Source organism: Schistocerca serialis, chromosome 5 (genome assembly GCF_023864345.2).
Source record: "Schistocerca serialis cubense isolate TAMUIC-IGC-003099 chromosome 5, iqSchSeri2.2, whole genome shotgun sequence".
NCBI lineage: Eukaryota > Metazoa > Arthropoda > Insecta > Orthoptera > Acrididae > Schistocerca > Schistocerca serialis.
In genome coordinates, this window is record NC_064642.1 from 230,230,319 (window position 1) to 230,253,969 (window position 23,651).

General features: G+C 43.1%; 1 protein-coding gene across 1 annotated transcript in view; it reads right to left on the minus strand.

Annotated features, from left to right (window-relative positions):
- Positions 1 to 23,651, minus strand: part of LOC126481316 (probable cytochrome P450 301a1, mitochondrial) — a 176,697-nt gene that overhangs the window by 17,887 nt on the left and 135,159 nt on the right. The window contains exon 10 of the mRNA XM_050104976.1: positions 19,251 to 19,332. Within this exon, the coding sequence (XP_049960933.1) occupies positions 19,251 to 19,332 (82 nt within the window). The remainder of the gene's footprint in view (positions 1 to 19,250; positions 19,333 to 23,651) is intronic.

Consider the following 23,651-nt stretch of genomic DNA (forward strand, 5'->3'; position numbering starts at 1 on the left):
TTAAAACTTTAAAGTCTAAAATCAATAAAATAGACCATTGTGTCACCAAGGACCACCCAGAGGGTACGATGGTGAACAAATCCGTATATGCCAAACTATCTGCCCATCTAACTTTCCCCGTATGACAAACTAGCCAACCACCCAGCAAAAAACCTAGCCTATCATAACGGTACTTGCACAGAACACCACCAGCTCCTATAAAATACACTATCATAATTCTTATGAGGGGATAATAGTATCCGTTCAAACAAATTTCAGTCAGAATGACAGTGACTTACAAGTAGGTGTCTTTAATCTAATCCAAATAGCCAAAGAATGTAATATGAACGTCTCCATCACAAAAACAGTGCTAATGGAATTTATGGGACACCACTCCATGCGAGATTCAAACTGACTACCAGGCCACAGAGCAAGTTAATACATTTAAATATTTATGGTGCAGTATTGCATACAGGGCAAAAAATCAAATACAAAGTAAGTTAGGCCTATTTAACTATTTCTGTGGAACTTTACGTGTAGCTTTTCGAAAGAAAAGTCACAGAGATATTTTGCAAGAGTTTTATAAGTTTATGGCTATACTAGCACTGCTCTACGGTTGCGAAAACTGCGCTCTTAAGAAGAGAGATGAAAAGGGAAAGACGCATGTGAAATGAATTTCCTTAGACACGTGGCTGGATATACTTTGGTGGGTGAGAAGAGAAATGATGGCACCCGAACTGAAATGAATATGCGAGACATATTTGATACAACAAAGCAATATAAAATAATATGGGTTGTAGTCTTGTCCCCCTACTGTTCAATCTGTACATCGAAGAAGCAATGATGAAAATGAAAGAAAGGTTTAAGAGTGGAATTAAAATTGAAAGTAAAAGGGTAACAATGATAGGATTCACTGATGACATTGTTACCCTGAGTGGAAGTGAAGAAGAGTTACATGATATGCTGAATGAAATGAACAATCTAAAGAGTACAGAGTGGGCCCAAGTAACGGCACAGAAAACACTCCCAAAACATCACAGAACCAGCTACAGCCTTAACTACATCCTCCACAAGTTGCGGATTAAACGTCTCATTAGGCCATCGGTCCACATGACGCATTGCGTCATCTGGAAAGCGGCCAAGACGTGAGACCTCACTGCACGGCGCCAGTCAGCTACTATCCAGTTTCTGTATTGTTGGACCCACTAAAGGCGTGCACCTTCATGGGCCGCTGGGAGCGAAGACCTCTTGCAAGGTACCCTACTCCAAATATCCGTCTCAAGCATTTCAATTTTCAATGATCGCTTGGGATCTGGTTGGGACGGACGTGCACTCACCGACATGACAAACTGCTGTCTCTTGTCTCCGGTTCATATCGTCTAGGATCTTTTTACGACAACTGTTCTTACGCCATGTTACATGGTTACGAGTCGTTCACCATAACTTTAAGACATGCTGAATATCGCACTGATACAACCACAGCTTCATTCACGGTGTAATCAAGGGCATGCCCAAATACGACACCTCTTTTCTGATATTCTGTAACGTCTTCATACAAATCCATCTTACTGCGCCGATTCCACGCATCCGACTCATTTACAACTGATACTTAGTCCGGTGAACTTAGGTCTCAATTCGAGTACATGTGCTCATACGTTTGTCTAGGAGGGGCGTTCAACTAGTAATGCCACATATTTCTTTCTGAAAGTAGGTTGGTTTTATTCTGGCTCCCAATACACCACATTACTATCCACTCTTCTGGCTACAAAACCCTGTGTTTCAACATAACCTCCGCTCAATGCGGCGGCCTGTATTTCCGCATGGTACTACCCTACTGGTCGATGTCGGATCCAACGTCTTCCTGCATCAGTAAACCTGCCCATCATCCAGGTACTGCTTCCGGCAGAGTGCATCTTTCTTTGGGACGAACAGATAGAAGGCTGAAAGTGCGTGATCCGGTCTTTAGGGTGGATGAGGAAAAACAGTCCAGTGAAGTTTTGTTACTTCCTCTCAGGTGTGCAGACTTACGTGAGGCCTTGCGTTGCCATGGAGAAGGAGAAGGTGGTTTGCATTTTTGTGGTGACGAACAAGCTGAGGTCGTTTCTTCAGTTTCTTGAGGGTAGCATAATACACTTAAGATTCATTGTTGCACCGTGAGGGAGGACTTGAAACGGTACAAGTCCTTCAGAGTTCCAGTCCAGTCGTACAGAGAGGTGTTTGATTGTGATCCGTCGATTATCTCGAATGAAGCTGTCCACACATTCCAACATTGCAGGAGTCACAGCCGTGTGCGTCAGGCCGGCACACAGGAGATAAGACAGATTTGCACTATCTTGCTGCGATAGTGATGGACACCTAGCCGAACGACTTGCCGTGCTGCTGTCCACTGCCAGGTCTCCATAGACATTCTATAAGCGCCTGCTCTGATTTTCTACCAAAAGAAACTCAGCGACAACTCTCTGCTTGGAATGTACCTCCTTTACTGACAGGGATATTCCACAATGTCCCACAACAAATTTCTGCATTACATATCGCATTACAGATTGCTGCATTACATATTGAACGCCGCTCGTAAATTAATGTGTTTTATTACATCCGCTGCTTTTAAGGTGATGTAGTTTAACTGTGTTGTGCGAATTGACTATATTGCTATTCATTGCCGTATCACAGTACTCAGTGATATATTATTTGTGTATGTTGCGTTTCAATGGGTTCAATGAGCAATACCCTCCTTAAGAATTGGTAGATCTCGGCTTCGATTAGTGCGTCTGCAAGTCAAATTAGCTTACAAGCCTACTTCGCGATGAGATTCAATTTAAAGCGTCTTTCTATCCTGCAGAGTTCAGTTTATACACACGGTCGTGGGTATCAGTTTAGGTTTTCTGGAGTCTTTCTGTTATAATGTGACTCCTAGACTCGAAACCACAGAAAATTTTGTTACTGAATTACCTGCTGCTGAAACACAGGGCATACTGTGCCCTTATCACTGGAAGGTCTTAAAGTGAAACGGAATTGTTTTCGTGGTAGTGCTTCAACATAGGTTGGTGAAGTCTCTCGATGACACCTATCGAACAATAGCACATTTGCTACGCATATCCCGTTAATGTTCTTGATGTTGTTAAATGGTGAAGCGTACGTCACACTTTACATAGAGTTGGGACGTATTTATGTGTGGCGCTCAGAATATTTTCGTATGAGTTTCGTTCCGTGTTATAAAAACCGCGTGGCATTCCATATTTCGGACGTTTCATATCATTAATATCTTAGGGTGAGCAAAATTTTTATGAACTTTTACTAATACTTAGTTCCATTTTTCAGTTAATGGGATGTTTGGTTTTCGGTAGTTGTGAATTAGATTGTCCCGTGTAAGAACTGGTGTTCTAAAACAAGAAAACATTGCTTACTGCTGATAAACTGTGTTTCAAATTACGATCCCACCTCAGTGTCCACATTCTGATCAACAAACTTTAGTGGAAGTGTGTGTGGTATACCTAGGTACAGTATTTTGACATTTTTCCAATGCCCTTGTCGTAAGGTAGGCGAATACGCAGTACGCTTAAGGCGTAGCGGAAAAGTTACTGAGAACTAGGCAATATTAAAGCATTTTTAGTAAGGAAAAATAGTTAACAACATCCCCCTAACTTGGGCGTATATCACAGCTGAAATGTGCCTGAGTTCCGTCACGTATTAACCATAAGGTGTAGTAACGCATCCTAACTTAGGAAATAATGCCTTTTAAGTAATTGTTATTATTATGTACATTGTTACAATGTTATAATAATGGAGACTCAGTGTTTAAGTGGTATAGTTATTATTCTTAGCAGGTGCCAAACCCAAGTAACGTCGGAAGTTGGAAGCTTAACCTTTGTCAGGTGGCTGTAATTTTCTGTGTTTATGTTCTAAATTGTCGATCCCGCACCACAGCTGCTGAATCAACAGTCTTTAACTGCCTATACGACCGGTTTCGGAACACTTAAAGTTGCATCACCTGGTGTAAGCCGTAGTAACGGAAATATTGTGTTACGGGACAAGGATTTCAAAAAAAATGTCAGATGCGGAACAATACAGTTAAATTTACTAAAATAAAATAAAAGAAAGAGAAGGATGATACTTAAAAATAAAATCACTTGAACATCTGACGTCAACCTCTCCTCAATCTTGTCATGGTACAAAAGTTCCCTATGAAAAGGGTAAAAAAGGGCGACCTAGAAAAATCCTAAAAAAACCGGCATTGCGACCGGACACAGAATCATAAAACATGTAAGATGCAATAAAAACACGGATGTAACACATATTTTTGTGCTGTTACTTACATACTTTCCATAAAAAGCGTTACGTTACCCCGTGCCGCTCCAACCGGGAACACTAAAAGGAAAACTAAGCAATAAATCAGATTGATTAGCCGAAACATAATGATCACCTGCTCGATAGCTTGCTTGTGCGTCTTTGGAATGGAATACATAACTGATTCTGTGTGTCAGGGATCTGACAGTTTGTTAGTAGGTTTGTGGAGGTATGTAGCATTAGATGTCTACGCACAGGTCATGTAATTCTCGTAAATAACGGGCCGCTAAGATGCGTACGCGTTGATTGCGCCCGATAGCAACCCAGATGGGTTTCATAGGATTTCCATCACGCGATTTTGGTCGCCGAGACACATTGAGTTCACTATAATGCTCCTCAAACCACTGTAGCATGCTTCTGGCTCCGGGACACGGACAGTTATACTGCTGAAAGATGTCATTTACGTCGGAGAATACATCAAGCATGAAGGGATGATGGTGGCCCGCAGCTGTCAGCGTTTCTTTCATTACTACCGCAAGTCCCATGCAAGTGTAGGACAGTCTCCCATAACGTAATACTGCTCCCATCAGCCTGCTTTCGTTGCGCTGCACGTTTAGAGCCGCCGTTCACCTCAGTGACGGAATTTGTGGAGACGACCATCAATCATAGGTATCAAAAATGTGATTCACTCAAAGAGCCGATACGTTTCCATTGACGGATGGTCGAATCTAGATGTTCCCATGCCCTCTGCAGTTGTAACGGACGTTATCATTGGGTCAATATGTGAACATTTAGGGGTGTCCAGCTACGGAGCTCCATGTTCAACAATGAGGGGGGGGGGGGGGGGAAGAGGGGTACAATGAAGATGAATAGTGCCTTCCGAAACACTTGTGCGTGCACCAGGATTGTGCCTTTTCGGCAGAGATGCCACAGATCACCATCTATCCTACTTTATAGAGCAGACAAGCCTTTGAACCCCAGGTTCTGTGAAGAGTGGTGGACGTCCATCCATTTAGCGCCTAGTGGTAGTTTCACAGTCCTTCTACCTCTTTCCGTAGATGTTCACGACAGTAGCACAAGATCATTCGACCAGTTTCACCGTTTTCGAGATACTCGTTCAGAGACTCTGCGTAATAATAACGTACCCAATCACACTTAATAAAATGTTCCGGGCTATTATGCGGTGGTCGAATGGATTTTACCTTAAAACCCAACGTTTCGTGCCCATCTGCGGAGGACATCGTAGCTTTTTTTTGGAATGTCCGATTCACACCCTGGCTCGCTACTGACTACTGCAAAATTCCGCTTCTGCGTGCTTCCGCGCAGTGGCGTGACGTCACATATTTTGAATACACGAGCGCCGTTGACGACTATCGTCGTCCGCTGTTGCTAGCATCCCATGGTGGAAGACTGGTGCACTTCTTCTTCAGCACCGGAATGCAAATGTCATTCAATTTCACGCCCTCCCCCCACTTACTGAAATTCCTGGAGTGGTCTGCGATCTCTGTGGCCTCTCTGTACAGTCTTTCACGGTATCCGCTTGTGGCTACCAGTACTTGAGTCCTATGAAAATGAATGTCGTCGTCTCCTGGTTGTAAAGCATGTTCCGCAACAGCTAATCTGTAAATCTCCCCTTTTCTACAATTGCCCTTGTGCTTTTCTAGTCGTATTTGGACAGTTCTTTTTGTAGTACCCACGCACACCTTCCTACAACTATAAATTCCAGCTTTTTCCGACGGTTGGAGAGCAACCTTGGCCGATTTTAGATCATCTGTATCTTCCGTGTGGGTGTGTAGATTATCGTGATTTTCCCCTTGCAGTCAGTAAATTCTGTAATGAATGGCAGGAAAACCTTTGATTTCACAGGTGCCTGAGCACGGCTGTGATTTCCACACGGTGGTCTTAACGCTCATCTCATCTTAGCGAACGTATAACCATTCCTGAGCAATGCGTTGGTGAGGCGTTTTAATTCTGTGTCAAGCAGCTCTGGTTCGCAAAATTTCCCGTACTCACTTTTGTTGTGGGTGGCGATTCGAATCCCGGTGTAGGTAACGATCTGTGTAGGTGGGTTTTCGGTAAACCGTGTGTCTCAAACAATCATCTTATTTCCTGAAAACTAGCACATCAAGAAAAGTTAATCTTTCGCCTGCCTCCTCCTCCCACCTCCTCACGACAACTGAATTATCATTCTTGGTGAAAAAAAAAAAAAAAAAAGAAAAAAAAAAAAAAAAAAAGATGCATCCATCAGTGGTCTCTTAGGTTGTCACCGTCATGCTTTCAAATCGATCCAAAAATTGCAAGGAAAAGAAAGAGCCAAAGGGGCTACTGCAGTAATAGAAATATAAGATAAGATGGTATGATCAAATCTCATGGAATAAGGCGGGCCAATCGGACAGCTGTGGGGGTTGAATGGGGGTGTGGTGGCGGATATTCAGCGAGGAGCTGCTCGGTTAATCTTTCGCCTGCCTCCTCCTCCCACCTCCTCGCGAGAACTCAATTATCATTCTTGGTGCAAAAAAAAAAGATGCATCCATCAGTGGTCTTTTAGGTTGTCACCGTCATGCTTTCAAATCGATCCAAAAATTGTAAGGAAGGAAAAAAGAGCCGAAGGGGCTACTACAGTAATAGGAATATAAGATAGGATGATCAAATCTCAGGGAATAAGGCTGGCCAATCGGACAGCTGTGGGGATTTAATGGGGGGTGTGGTGGCGGAGATTAAGCGAGGAGCTGCTCGGTCTAGTATTCAGCAGGCGAGTCTAAGAGGGTTGCAGGTATAATTCCACGTGCGAGAGACCACTGTCTTCCAAAAATTGCATGGAAAAAAAACAGAGCCAAGGGAGCTACTGCAGAAATATAGGGTAAGTTCACATGATCACATCTCAGGGAATAGGGGTGGCCAATCGTACATCTGTGGGGATTGAATGCAGGGTGTGGTGGCGAATATTCACCGAGGAGCTGCTCGAACTAGTTTTTTTTTTTTTTTTTTTTTTTTTTTTTTAATGGACTTGTAGTCCGGGGTGATATGTTACAATACAGCATCACCGGTGTATTGCGGTCTAACTGTGTTGGTGGGCAGTAAATTTCCACAGGGCAATGACTGCGTCACTGCAATTCACTTTGGAGGTGTGGCGGTGGGACTTGTAGTCCCGTACCACCCTCTCACGGTGATAGTACTACATGAGTCAGGCAGAAAAATTTTGCCTAACATGGGCTGGTGAAGGTGTGGCGGTGAGACTACATAGTCCCGTACCGGCGTGTTTTTTGTTTTCAGCAGGCCAGTGTAAGAAGGATGCAGGTATAAGTTCACGTGCGAGAGAGCACTGTCAGTCACGACGCCGTGCCAGGCGTTAAGATATAGCTCTAGAGAGTCAATATAAATTGTTTTTCCTTTTACTATTTTGTTTTATTCAGTGTATTTAGTAGTAAATGTCATTAAATTAAAATAATACCCCTATCAAAACAAAACTGTGTCAATTTAATTGTATCATTACGTTTATATGCGATACTTCTTATAGAAACCGAATTTCGGAAACCGAATTTCGCTGTCGTATTTACAAATTAAGGTCTGAAGCGGATTTGCTAGCCCAGATAAACATGGCGCCTGGAAAACAACTGATACAATTTATGATGTAGTCAGCACAGTCACCATTTATCTTCAATTAGACGATGTGTAAAGAGCTTCAGTCTCATATTTCTACTAATCCCTCGCTGTACAAAAAGCCACTCTGCCCATATTAACGTGAAACTTTAAAAACAAGACTAATCGACTGATCCTGACAGCCAGAGCACATTCCAAAACCGGTTACGTCTACATGAGAGCGAAAATCGAATGCAGAATTGGAAAAACCAGCAACCAGAAGCGGATCGCCAGAATCTTCGATTGCGGAATTGGAAAACCTGCAACTGGAAGCGGATTTCCAGAATCGATTTTGAACTGCTTACATGACAACCAAGAAGAGATATTTCTAGGTGTTCAGATAGATAGTAAGCTGTTGTGGACAGCCCACGTTTAGGATCTTGTTCAATGACTTCATGCTGCCTTTTTTACTATTCGAACGGTATCTGAAGTAAGTGATCGTTCGACACGAAAAGTAGTCTACTTTGCTTATTTTCATTCGCTTATGTCGTATGGTATTATGTTTTGGGATAACTCTTCCCATTCTAAAAGGATATTATTGGCCAAGAAACCGGCTGTTCGGGCAAAGAGTGGCGCAAGTTCGCAAATCTCTAGTCGACCACTGTTCACTAGTCTGGGTATTTTGACATTAACCTCTCAATATAATTCTTTACTGTCGTTTCTTGTTAACAATAGCAACTAATTCCCAAGAATTAGCAGCTTTCACTCAGTTAAAACTCGGCAGAAATCCAATGTGCATTTGGATCGGACTTCCTTAACTCTTGCGCAGAAAGGTGTGCAGTATACTGCTGCATCCATTTTCAATAAGCTACCACAATAATTCAAAAATCTTAGCAGTAATCCGCGCTCTTTCAAATCGAAGGTAAATAGTTTCCTCATGGGTCGCTCATTCGATTCTGTTAAGGAGTTCCTTGAAACATTAAGATTATTCTTATGTTATATTGTTGATTGCGTTTACTTAAACTTAAATTAATAAAATTTGTGGTATAATCCCTTAACCTGTTTTATACTAATTGATTTATGACACCCTGGGGATAATCTATCCCCCCCTTCTCCCCCATACGCTTTGGAAAATCCCCAGACCTCCCCTGCCCACCCACTATTGTTGGGAAAATCAGAAATTGGTGGGAAATTAAAATTTTCATGCTAAATCCGAATATTCACCGTAAATTCAATGGTAATTAGATTTCATTGCAGAGGACATAATAATAATAACAAATGGTAATATATTCTTTATTTATAAAAATTCAATTTGCATGTCGCTGATTGGGAAAGATGTAGTGTACTCTATTTATTTCGTCATCTTTGGAATACTGATGCAGTCTAACTATGACATCACAATCCAAGATTCCCGACCCAGAATACTGGTGCAGTCTAATTCCCCTCCTCCTATTGGTGGGAAACTCAAAAATTGGTGAGAAAATTCATTTAAATTTTAAGCATGGGAGTTGTGTAGGAGTAGTTGCCATTGATCGAGCACTAGAGAGTTTCTCTTGCCAGTGGCATCAATAACTGCTGGAAGTAGAGATGGTATCATCGCTATTAGTCTAGGACTAGAAAGTTGCTCCAGCCAGTCTAGCCAATAGCCATGTCTGGGAAGGATGGGTAAAAATAATAAGACAGCAAACCATAAGTGAAGTACAGGGGAGTAGCCTACTGCTGATCTACAAGTGAAAAGCTGCTGGGAGGGCATTTAAAGCTGACTGCAGAACGATTCCACTGCCACCAACATACATTCTGCGTAAGGCACGAGAAATTAGCGCTCATACGATCTATTTGCGACCAGAATAGGAAAGGAAATGACTAGGAGTGATACATGATACCCTCTGCCAGGCACTGTACGATGGCTTGTGAGGCATGCATACATATGTAGATGTAAATTTGGTCTACCTGTTTCGATGTCAGTCCATCCATTTATAGGCACACAAAACTCACAGAAGATTGTTGTCTCTTATTTATCGAGAAAACAAAAGACATAACATCTGCTGCCGATTGTGTCTTGGTAAGAATCTTCGTATTAGCCTCTAGCTTTCTCACTGCACTCCCAACCTCCTTGCACGCCTCAGTGCAGAAGTCCTCGACCTAATTTGAAGTGACCACCTAGCTGTCCTTACCATATCCTACACTCTGTCCTCATGCAACCCATCCCCAGCTCCATCTGAAAATGGACCACGATACTTCTGTGCCAATTGGATAGCCTACCAGGAATCCATAGAAACACTGTTAGGAAGGCACCCCCTAACCTTCCCGCAACCTGATGATATAACCCATGCCACAGCCTTCCTGCAGCAGAAAAAAATAAAAAAAATAAAATAAAAAATAAAGAAAAACAAAAAACACAAAAAAAAATAAAGTTGTTATATTAACTTAAGTATGTTGTTAAATTAACCTAATTATGTCATGCATTGGAAAATTCGACTCGTTCCACATCATTACGAAATATCGTATTCATGATCCATGGAACTAGTATTAATCTAATCTAATCTAATCTAATCTAAGACCTTGTGAGACGCCATTTCGCTCATATCCCTACTAAAGCCGTAGATCATCATCACACTACTCTCCCACAACAAGCTGTACTCCTTGTCCATGAATCTCGCCGCTTGTATCGCTTCTTCCTCCAGACTCATGAGTGGGATATATTCACACACCACTGGCAACTACAGTGACACACTAGCAATTTACGTAGCATCAAAAAACACTGACGCTGGCGCTAGGCATGCACCAGACTCGATGCTACACTCTTAGTTAACTCCTCCGTGTACTGGAAAGCATTCCAATGACTTGCTGGCACCTGATCCTTCACAACAACCTTCCCTTACCTGACGACCTAAGCACATACAATCGATTTTTACTCTATCTCTCCGACATTTTCTCCATCCCTGACAATCCTCACTCTGCTACTTCCAATTGCCTATTGTCCATGAACACACAGATATCACAGTCCCACCCCTAGCTCTCAGCTTGACAACATAACAGACACAGAATTAAACACTCCAGTCACAGTACAGGACATAAAACAAGCACTTCACAGAAAACGCAACACATATCCTACCGCCATATCACCTTTTTCATCACCCTTGCAACCATGCATAACACTATCCACAGGCTACTATCCCAACCTGTGGAAAACCTCCAAAATCCTTCTACTTCTCAAACTAAACAACCTTCCCATCCCTAATACCTCTTCATACTGCCCCATCTGCTTCACCTCAGTGTTTAGCAAGGCTTTTGAGTCCATCCTCTCTTGACACATCCACCACCATCTGTACCAACATTACCTGCTTCCTATTACACAGTGTGGCTTCCATTCCTCCTCCTCTGCTGATGATCAACTCCTGAACCCATGTCCTATCCCAACAGCACAACAACTGTAAATCCGCCATCTTTGTCTCCCTTGACCTAGCGGAAGTATACAACCACGTATGGCATTCCAGTATGACTATGTATGGCACTCTCAAGTCTCCTTTTTGAACTCTAGACTTATGCGTGTCCCATCAACTATGTATTATTGCATCACCTATCCCATGCCCTTATTGACAACACCAGTTCATTACCCCACTGTAGAAGTGCCCTAAGGTTCCATTATTTCACCCCCTCCTTTATGCCTTATACTCTGCTGAACAAACCACCTCTTTCAGAATATTGATTACACCACTTTCCTCGCCCTCTGTCCTACACTCCAGAAATCCCAATAATCCTTCCAAATCCTCCAAACTCACTTAACCTCCTGGTGTATCCAACAGCTCCTCAAGATTAACCTTCCAAAACCAGGGCAATAATTACAGGATGCACTACTTGCATCTTCTGTCTCTATGACTTCTACCTTACTATCTATGACCATCTCCTCCTGCTAACTAACACACTAAAATACCTTGGACTAACCTATGACTGGCAACTAACTTGAAAAACTCACCTGCTAAGAATTCAACAGAAAGCCCACAGCAAACTAAAACTACTATCTGGACTAATATGGGGACTACTACACCCCTCCACTGTCCTTCACATGTAGATATCCCTAATCTGTCCATCCTTTGCTACACTAATGATGCACAGATAACTGTCGCTACCAAGTTCTATGAGACCCTCCAGATCCTCAAACACCATGTACACTGCCACACTTTCCATATCTGTTTACCTTCCCCCACAAGAATCCTCTACCAACTTAACACGTTCCTGCCTCCCCTCACTCAAATTGAAGACCTCTGAACAATCTACACTGTCTGCAAACTCGACAGGTTATCCTATCGTTTCTCTTCTACTTTCCTATCCTCATTTGCAACCCTCTCTGCCAACACTTCACTTACACACCCTCCACCTATTCTCCCAAAGAAACTTCAAGCATTTCCCCCTCTCAGATTATGAATTCCGGCCCAACATTTATCCATCCTGCTGGGCTATAGATCCATCCCACCCAATCCACCTTATTATGGCCTCCTCTCTCTCCCCTTCTCATATATCCTTACTCCCACCTTTCCCTATGCCTTCTTTCCACACCACCATTTTCCCAACAACTACTAATGTCACCAATTCCTCCTTTGCTACAACCCCTCTTCTGTCCCACTGCCGCTATACAGCAGTCCTCCATCCTGATCTGAATCCTATAGAATACCTTTGGGATGTTTTGGAACGCCGACTTCGTGCCAGACATCACCGACCGACATCTATACCTCTCCTCAGTGCAGCACTCCGTGAAGAATGGGCTGCCATTCCCCGAGAAACCTTCCAGCATCTTATTGAACGTATGCCTACGAGAGTGGAAGCTGTCATCAAGGCTAAGGGTAGGCCAATACCATATTGAATTCTATCATAACTTATGTCATGTTCAACCAGGTGTCCGGATACTTGTGATCACATAGTGTACAACGCTTTTTTCCATCAATGAAAAATACCCATTACAATTACCCGTATCACCTTCCGCTCGAGAACTGGAGTCGAGGAAGTAATGGACCACTGAATGATGTGCCCCTTACGTACAGTGAAGCAACAAGAGTAAATAGGCATCTTACACCGATTACCGTCTTCCACCGGTTCACTCTATATGTGTAGAGTTTTATTGATTGTCAATTGAACAGTATATTTGATGAAATTCTTTTTCCCGGCATCCCACACGTGTTATTTAATCAAAGTTAATTAACAGAGAGAAGTTCATTCAGTGGAAAATAACGACACTACTATTTAAGTTTACTATTACTACTATTAAATGTACTATTACTATTATTTAAATTTAGCTTGTGTATCCTCATGTGTTATACTGGGTGCAAATAATTATAGGGCTATATCACTGACGTCATTCTATTGCTGAACTATAGAACATGTTTTATGTTCATGCATTTTGAGTACTTCTTAGAACTAAAATCGTCTCCGTAGAAATCAGCATGGAGTATGTAAGCAGAGGTCTTGCGGAACTCAGCTCGCTTTGTTCGTCCGAGAGATCAAGGCAGGCGTAGCCATCGGTGCCCAGCTTGATGCCATGCCACGTTCCTTCAGTTCAGGAAGGCTTAGAGTGCAGCTGCGCACTGTCGTTCAGTGGACAAAATACGAGTTTACTCAGTGTCGGACCAGACTTGTGACTCGGTTCAGGACTACCTGGCGGACAAAACGGAACACGTTGTTCTTAGCAGGACGATATTGACAAGTTAATTTCGAGAGTACCAAAAGCGAGAGTTGTGTAACCCTTACTGCTTATATTAATGATGTAGTGGATAACGTCGGAGATCCCATGCGGCTGTTCATGGACACTGCCTTTGTCTGCAGGAAGGCTGCAAGGGAGACTTGAAGGGAGAAAATGCATGATTTATGCAGTGGCAGGGTGGGCGGAACGGTAGGTGAAACTGTTCTAAGAATGCTCAAACGCCCTAAACTTTTTACCAGCTCAGATACAGGAATTATCATGGAGGTGGAGATTCACATGGTTTCACTTAAAGTCAAACGTGTATAAAGAGTCGGAAATTTGGGTCTCAGACTGTCCTAGATGAGTACAGAAATGAATGAGAGAAAGGTTACGATAATCAAAGGAGAAAATGAAGGACGAGAATCTCTGCTGGTAAGCGTTAACCAAGGATATTTAACAGACACTGATATAGATTCATTCCAGTGCTATTACGGTTCGACAATTCGGATTTCTTAAAACTTTCTACAGACTAATCTACAGTATGCACTTTACTGGAAAGGTTCAGAGTCTTGGTGTAGGTTTCACAAGGCACTTACCCCAATAAGCTGTGATAATAACCATTAAGCATGCCTTTCCTGAACTAGATGATACGCTTTGTTTAGTAAAATATTTCCATAGTCTTATTTAAAAACTATATTAAGGCTCCAAACACATATTTTGGAAACGGGTATAAAAAATACTTTTCTCTATAAATAAGTACTCATCCGTGCGTGCACTGTCTCTACGTCAGTATAAAGCAGTAGCCACCAGTGAGACATTTGTGTTTCATGCGGATATTGCGCGTAAACGTGGATAAATGGATGGAAGTGTCAGAGTGGTAAAAAAAGGTAATCGTGTTCGCTCATGCCCATCGCTGTACGAAGTATGAAGTTGCTGGATTTGTTAGTGTTTCGTGGCAGACTATTCAAAGCGTCTACAAGCAGTGGTGTAAAACACAGCCACGAAACACGATGCCAGAGTTGTGGTCGGAAAAAGATCGTGACTGAGAGGGACCGGAGACGCGTTTAACGGCTTCTGAATCAAAATCGCTTCCAAACCCAATACGAATTGTTGCTTGGTGTGAATGAAGGTCCATCCCCACCTGTAAGCGAGAGAACATTTCTTCTGAAACTTCATGCAATGAACATTTAGAGGCTCATAACTACGACAGCAGCAACGCTCATCCGGCTGGAAGAGCGTGTGACCGGTTTTCTGAACACTTCCCCAGCCGGTTACACCTCGATTAGCGTGCTAAATCGCCTGACTTTAAACCCATAGCAACTCTGTAGGACATTCTGGAACAGCAGGTAAAACTTGGAATCAGCATCCCAACAATTTGGTAGAAATGCGCTATGAAATCCTCGGTCAGTGGCTTATTCTGGATGCAACGTACTTGCACAACCTTGTAAACTGACTTTCTAACCGAATCCAGGCGTGGTATTACGCAGTATTAAATGATTTGTCTGGAGTGACTAATTTTTTGATAGGTGAGCTTATCAGGAGCTTTGAATGGGATGCTGGACACTGCAGCAGGTTTCACAACTCGAACCTACCCATAAGTTGGCGGAGGATATGTCAGCACCGACGCTAAACTTCAGAGCCATACTTATTCAATATTAGGATCAAGATAGGTCTTACCAAAAATTCTGGATTTAAGAGTTCACAGCTACCGGCCTCTCCATAACTGCTACCGCCCACGCTTTACAGCCAAGCGAGGCTCGGTTTGCTCTGCGATGTTCGAGGTCCATTTTTCGTTGTTAGGAATAGTGTGCTGTTATTTGATGAGCTCCAGATGTAGCTCTCTATGTTTTAGCCCAACGCTATATTTATTCGCTTGAACGATTTCCCCTGACGAATACTTGAACTTCTGCTCTGACCTCTGACCTTCAAGTTGTTCTTGAATAAAACAATAACACCAAGCAACATACCCTACATTTAATAATATGTTCTCTGATTATTACCTACAATTAAACTTACGAAAAAAATTACTTGTTTCTTTCTTTATGTCTGAATTTTAACCAGTACCATACGATTTACTTAAAAATTAGCAGCGAAATGTTTAAATAATATCGCTGAACTCAATTTTTTTCTCCTCGTATGCTCCAGCAATATGCACTCAACAGTGTGTGAGGTTTCACACTCAGCTGCCTGACCTTCTAAATAACTCAAAACTGAATCTGTCTTCTTAGAATCTTCCCACTGTCTCGGTAAGAATTCTTAAAAACTCTCAAAAATGCGTCAGGCGAATGTCCCATTCAAACCCATATAAAAAATTCACAGGAAAACAAGATATTATGTATTTCAGTGAAGTTGTGTATATTCATCGCCTTTTTAGTTCTTCCTAGTTCTTACTGAAATTCTCTTTCATACCTTCAGGTTTCCTGTCGAATAAGGTGTAAATACAGACAGTACTACCTTTTCTTGTAGTTTTAGTTCGATCAAACCTCTCTAGTGTTCCCCAACGTTGCAAGGGTCACCGCTAAAACCAAAGAGACTTTGCTGCTGTCCCAAGCAGGTGTTCCTTCCGACGCGACATTTAAATCGCATGAAATCTCAATCTGAAGACCCCAAATTCATCGCTGCACGTACACAAAAAAAAATCAGAAAGACCTGCAATATCTGAGAATTAAATTTTTCCTACTTCCGTTGCAAAGAATACTCGGCAATAAGAACTACGTAGAGATGCGTTTCACTCCGACCACAGTAGGCATAGCAAACGCTGAATGTCGAAACAATCTAGTCTGCTGGCTGAACCCAGAGTCACCACCGTCAGGATGGATATGTTGCCATACACCACGAGGTGCGATTCCTTGACGACAGTTGTAAATGGGCAGAAAAACTTTTTGCCGGAGCTTGGCCCCACTTGCAAAAGCGCGCAATTAACATCTCTGTCCAAAGGTACGGTGTGTCAAGTCCACTGAATACGTCCGTGACGTTGCCCTGACAAAATTTCCTTCATAGTGAGCGCACAGTTTTGTGAGCCATTTGGACCGTAAAAACCAACAAATGGAAGGTAGCAAAATTCTGCGGATATGACAGACCACTCTCGCTGCAGGGATTTCTTTGTTTAAACAGACACTGCTTGCCATAAGAATTACAATATCGCGAAACAGGCATGTAAAAAAAGTTAAATTCCCATGCTAAGGTATGCAAACGGGTAGGATTACAGCTTTACCACTCTAAGTAGGTAGCAGCAACGAAATATACATTGTATATATAAGGAAAGATTACGCAGCGGGCTTCTCATTCAAAAATCGCATGTACAGGGTGTTTCAAAAATGACCGGTATATTTGAAACGGCAATAAAAACTAAACGAGCAGCGATAGAAATACACCGTTTGTTGCAATATGCTTGGGACAACAGTACATTTTCAGGCAGACAAACTTTCGAAATTACAGTAGTTACAATTTTCAACAACAGATGGCGCTGCGGTCTGGGAAACTCTATAGTACGATATTTTCCACATATCCACCATGCGTAGCAATAATATGGCGTAGTCTCTGAATGAAATTACCCGAAACCTTTGACAACGTGTCTGGCGGAATGGCTTCACATGCAGATGAGATGTACTGCTTCAGCTGTTCAATTGTTTCTGGATTCTGGCGGTACACCTGGTCTTTCAAGTGTCCCCACAGAAAGAAGTCACAGGGGTTCATGTCTGGCGAATAGGGAGGCCAATCCACGCCGCCTCCTGTATGTTTCGGATAGCCCAAAGCAATCACACGATCATCGAAATATTCATTCGGGAAGTTAAAGACGTCGGCCGTGCGATGTGGCCGGGCACCATCTTGCATAAACCACGAGGTGTTCGCAGTGTCGTCTAAGGCAGTTTGTACCGCCACAAATTCACGAAGAATGTCCAGATAGCGTGATGCAATAATCGTTTCGGATCTGAAAAATGGGCCAATGATTCCTTTGGAAGAAATGGCGGCCCAGACCAGTACTTTTTGAGGATGTAGGGACGATGGGACTGCAACATGGGGCTTTTCGGTTCCCCATATGCGCCAGTTCTGTTTATTGACGAAGCCATCCAGGTAAAAATAAGCTTCGTCAGTAAACCAAATGCTGCCCACATGCATATCGCCGTCATCAATCCTGTGCACTATATCGTTAGCGAATGTCTCTCGTGCAGCAATGGTAGCGGTGCTGAGGGGTTGCCGCATTTGAATTTTGTATGGATAGAGGTGTAAACTGTGGCGTATGAGACGATACGTGGACGTTGGCGTGATTTTGACCGCAGCTGCAACACGGCGAACGGAAACCCGAGGCCGCTGTTGGATCACCTGCTGCACTAGCTGCGCGTTGCCCTCTGTGGTTGCCGTACGCGGTCGCCTACCTTTCCAGCACGTTCATCCGTCATGTTCCCAGTCCGCTGAAATTTTTCAAACAGATCCTTTATTGTATCGCTTTTCGGTCCTTTGGTTACATTAAACCTCCGTTGAAAACTTCATCTTGTTGCAACAACACTGTGTTCTAGGCGGTGGAATTCCAACACCAGAAAAATCCTCTGTTCTAAGGAATAAACCATGTTGTCTACAGCACACTTGCACGTTGTGAACAGCACACGCTTACAGCAGAAAGACGACGTACAGAATGGCGCACCCACAGACTGCATTGTCTTCTATATCTTTCACATAACTTGCAGCGCCATCTGTTGTTGAAAATTGTAACTACTGTAATTTCGAAAGTTTGTCTGCCTGAAAATGTACTGTTGTCCCAAGCATATTGCAACAAACGGTGTATTTCTATCGCTGCTCGTTTAGTGTTTATTGCCGTTTCAAATATACCGGTCATTTTTGAAACACCCTGTATCTGGAATGTAAAAATCCATGAAGCCTGCCTGGTTAGCCACGCGGTCTAACGCGCCGCTTCCCCACCAGGAAGCAACGCGTCCCCACTGGGGACCGAACCGCACAATAACCCTGGGTTCAGTGTGGGGCGGCAGTGGGGTGGGTGGACTGCTGTGGCCTGTTGTGGGGTTGTGAACCACTGAGGGCTACGGCGCGACGAAGCCTCTCCGTCATTTCTAGGTCCCCGTTCAATACACAATACACACAAACATCCATGGCGGTGAAACGTGGCTGACAATCAGTTTACACAAGAAGAGAATGTTTAGGCATAGGGTTCTACAGAATAATGATGAAGATTAAACTGGGAGATCGGATAACTGGTGAAGAGATGCTGATTCGAATTCGGAAGAAAAGAAATTTATGACACAATCTGACTATGACAAGTAATTGGTAGGGAGGGCACATCTTGAGACATTAAGGAACGAATTTGGTAATGGAAGGATGCGTGGGGAGTTAGAAGTTGCAGAGGTGGACCAAAGCTTGACAACAGAAAGCAGGTTCAAATGGGTGTAGTCGCTGTAGTTATGGAGAGATGAGGAGATTTGTACAGGTCAGACTATAGTGGAGAGCTGCATCAAACCACCCTTCGGACTGAGAAACACCATAACAACATTCACTGATATTATTAGATGCCATGGCTTATGGCTGAATTTCATCCCTATCCACCCACTCATTTTATTTCAGGTGATTCTTGTTCGGTTAGTAAAATGAGAGATACACTGTCAGGCCTGCTAGACGATTACATCAAGTTCCTCAGTCCTCACAGGACTGGACCCGCTACAGGACACTGGAGCAGTCCCAGTTGGTCAAGGCGACAGACACTTGAAGAACACCTGCGACTCACTCCTCGGGGAACGCGGAAGTTGCTGAGCACCAGGTCGTCCACCAGAACACGCCGCATGTTGATGATCGAGATGGGCCGCAGTCTGTAACAACAACCACAAAGGTTATCAGGTCGTGGCTGACGTCACGGTTGTGCGAGCTGACATCGAGCACAACTACATATTACGCGCACTACCAAGAGGTGCAATTGTGAAAATGTACCGAAGAACGCCGATACAGGACTTTTATATGACAGTAATAGATGGTATCCTGCAACACAGACGTATCTACGTCTCCGCAGATGGTCTGGGTTCCACTGTCTAGACTATACAAGAAGGAACACCTTAATCATATGTGGTCTGGCCGACCCTCATCAAGTGTTCAAATGTATGTGAATTTCTAAGGACCAAACTGCTGAAGTCATCGCTCCCTAGACTTACACTCTACTTAAACTAACTCACACTCACCCATGCCTGAGGGAGGACTCTAACATCCGGCGGGAAGGGCCGCGCAATCCGTGACACCGCGCCTCTAACGGCGCGGCCACTCCACGCGGTTCTTTATCAACATTTACATCAATAACCCGCAAGCGATGCAGGACAATACATATAGATTATAAGCCGATCACACGTCCTTTCTTACGGCCGTATTTAATATTACCCAGATCATTAACAGAGCAGAGCGCATGCAAACATGGAAAAAAGAGAAAAATAAACGCTAACCCGAAAAAAAACGGCCGCATTGCGTTTCGCAACAAACTGAACTTACAATACTCCAAATACTTCGTAAAGGAAGTCATTAGTCAGCGACGACAGGATATCTAGGTGTCCACCTGGATAGATCACTAATGTTCACAAATACACAATGGAAAGGGAGAAGACAACTTATAAAATGAACACGACGCAGCCAAAACCATTTTCTTCCAGCAAACACCTTAATCCAAAGAAGAAATTTTAACTTCAATAATCGACAGTCTAGCCAATAATTTTATGTGGATACGCAGCTAGAGGAACCACCTGGGAAGCTGATGTTAAATGCCTGCGAACGCTGCAGATTGCTGTCTGAGATGTTCAAATGTTCAAATGAGTGTGAAATCTTATGGGACTTAACTGCTAAGGTCATCAGTCCCTAAGCTTACACACTACTTAAGCTAAATTACCCTAAGGATAAACACACTCACCCATGCCCGAGGGAGGACTCGAACTTCCGCCGGAACCAGTCGGACAGTCCATGACTACACCGCCTTATACCGCTCGGCTAATCCCGCGCGCGCTGCCTGAGATGGTCACGCCTATCCTCCAAGGTGGACAAGATTGGATGTCACGAGAAGATACTGGCGAGGGGGAGTGAACAATAATACCGAAACACATCGAGAAATGTACGCCTGAATATAGGTGTCAATGCTACCCAAGCCTACAGGTTGCACTGTTGTATTCGACCATGAACGGAACTATACAATATCCTCAATACGTTGCAAGTGTACGTCGTAGTCGGAACGGCGTTCACTGTAGTTGTGATTACGTAGATGCTCAGTGCATTCGAACGGGGGCAAATTGTTGGAGCTCGTCTGGAGGGTGCGTGCTTCCGTAACCGAGGTAGCCAACGTGTTTGATGCTTCAAGACGCACCCTATCGAAGAATTTACACCTCATATGGGGAAGGCAGAAAAACATTATCCGCTAAGTCACAATGTGGACGAAAGGGTGCGTTCGGCGATAGTGACGGACGGCCACTGAAGAGGATTTTGATGAAACAAAAGAGAACAACTGAAAAATCTCCGAATTTCTCAATCCCTGTCAGAACCAAAACGCGAAGGGAGCGCCATAAGCAGGGAACTGTGAGGTGAGCCGGCCGAAATCACGCATCAGTGGCCCGAAGGTGCTTAAAAGGGACACGTGGTGCAGAAGCCATAAAACCTGTACTGCTGAGCAATGGGAGGTTCTCGCCCACTTTACGTCCAATGAGTGAAACATGGAGGCGGTTCGGTCATGATCTGGGCAGCCATATCGATGTATTCCATTAGCCCTGTAGTTCCTCTGCAAGGTCACATTATTGTCAAGGATTATGTGACCATTCTGGCCGATCAGTTTCAACCTATGTTGCAAAGTTTGTTCCCAAATAGAGATGGTGTATTCCAAGACTAAGACGGTGGGGCCCTTTCAACATAGTCGAATCGTTCAAGACTAGTTCTGTGAGCACGAGGATGAATTGTCGCATCTCCCCTGGAATCCACAGTAACAAGATCTCAATTTTTACTGAGCCTTTGTAGTCTGTTTTGGAGGAAGAGGTGCGTTATCGCTATCCACCTCCATCATCAGTATCTGACCTTGAAACAGGGTGTTTCAAAAAGGACATTACAACTTTTAAAATTCTTATACATTTATTAAAAGGAGATACCGAGCTGAATTTAGTATCGAAACACATCAAGATGTTTAATGTGGCATCCGTTGGTTGTCCTGTACACATCCCATTAGCAGCCAATTTTTTCCCAAAGTCACTGTAGCATTGCAGGTGTAAGTTACTCAGTGGCGGCGTAAATTCTTGCTCTAAGTTCATTTAGAGAAGCCTGCACAGGAGCTACAAACAAGTCAAGTCTGGGGAACATGAGGGCCTTGCAATTGGCGCATCACGGCCAATCCATTGACCTGGAAAGTGGTCACTGAGAAAATCCCGGATGTCAGCCAGATAGTGGGCTACTGCACTATCTTGCATGAAGTAAACATTTCCTTCTTGGTCATCCTATCGATCTGTTGTATCAAAAATTATTGTTAACTTATCCAGGTACACTATCTAGTTGATGGTTCTCTCACGGAAAAAAGGGGCCGTACACTTTGTTCTTACTCAAAGCACAAAAAACGTTCAGTTTACGGCTATCATGAACATGGTGCAATGTTTGAACCGGATTTTCACTGCCTCAAATCCTACAGTTATGTGTGTTAACCTTTCCATTTAAGAAAAGATGATCTTGCCCAAGAAATGTTCATTCTCACGTAATCGATCTAACATATCCATACAGAAGTTCTTGTGAGCCATTTTATCAGTGTCTTTTATTGCTTGTACGATCGTCAATCTGTACGGTTTAAAATACAAACGGTTTCTCAACACACGCCAAACAGTCGTATGTGGGATTTGCAGTCCGCGATATGCACACCGGTTCGATTTCGTAGGACTGCTGACAAAACGTTGACTCACTCGCTCAACGACGTCGTCAGATGTGCTTGGACGACCTGATTATTCCCATGTCATACCGTTTCTACAAAATATTTATGCCACTTATAAATTGCCTACTGGGAGGATCTTTAAGCGTACTTGGTACGAAAATTACGCTGAACTGTTGCAGCCGACTTCGATTCTTCAAACCAAAAATATACAGCTGGCACGCTCGGGTCCAGTGAAGGCAGCCATCTTTAACGAAACTGCAGCTAGCACTCCTTACGGTGCGATTCGGCACTAGCGAAATACGTGAGACAAAACTTGATGTTTTGCCCTGCAAATACACTACAATCACCTCTGTAGGTACTATGAATTAATTTATATGAATTTTCCAAATTGCAAAGTCCTTTTTTAAACACTCTACATTTTACAGAAAGAATGGTATAAAATAAGATCTGTATTTATTCATTCGGCGAAGCCTGGAAGCTGATTTGAGTGCCTACTGTTTCTCTACACCATATTAGGCATTGTAATATAATGTGTGCTCTGTTTTCCATATTAATCTCGGTCCGCTGTAGTAGACCACAACTCCATGGTATTCAAAGATGGACCACATTCGCAGTATTGTTAGCACACTTCGCCAAGTCGCAGATACCAACACAAAATCTTATGACAAATACAGAATCCCTCGATGAATAACCACCAGAAAACTAGCAAGAATCAATCAAGACTAATCACAATCTCACGAACGATGAACCAATCTACATGACTGACGTAGGATTACTACGTGCAAGATGGGACAGGACGACAAATAAAATAAAAAAGAAAACAGATGGGAGTATTCCATCTAACAGAGTGTGTGACGATCCACTAGTGTACCCATGTCTCCTGTGCAAGATTGGACAATAAAGAGTGCTTAATTTTTACCCTCAAATCTCACACACAACAAGAACAAACCTTCAAAGAGAGACAGTCCTGGGCAACACAATACACGAAAAAAAAAACCACCCCCGCTTCAAAATTCTCATCCAAAACTTGAGCACTTTCTTTCCGCTATGCTGCGGTGCTTTAAATATACAATGTAGGCAAGAGTCTAAGGGCTTCTCACTCGTCGATCATAATGTAGGTCACACTAAAAATTCCAGGGTGTAGAGGGCAATTCAGGCTCCATTCTCAGTCTGGATAAAAATAATAACTCTTTCTCCAGGTGTATTTGTGTATACAAATTATGCGCTAACGATTTCAAAGCTAATACGCTTCATAATCAGGGA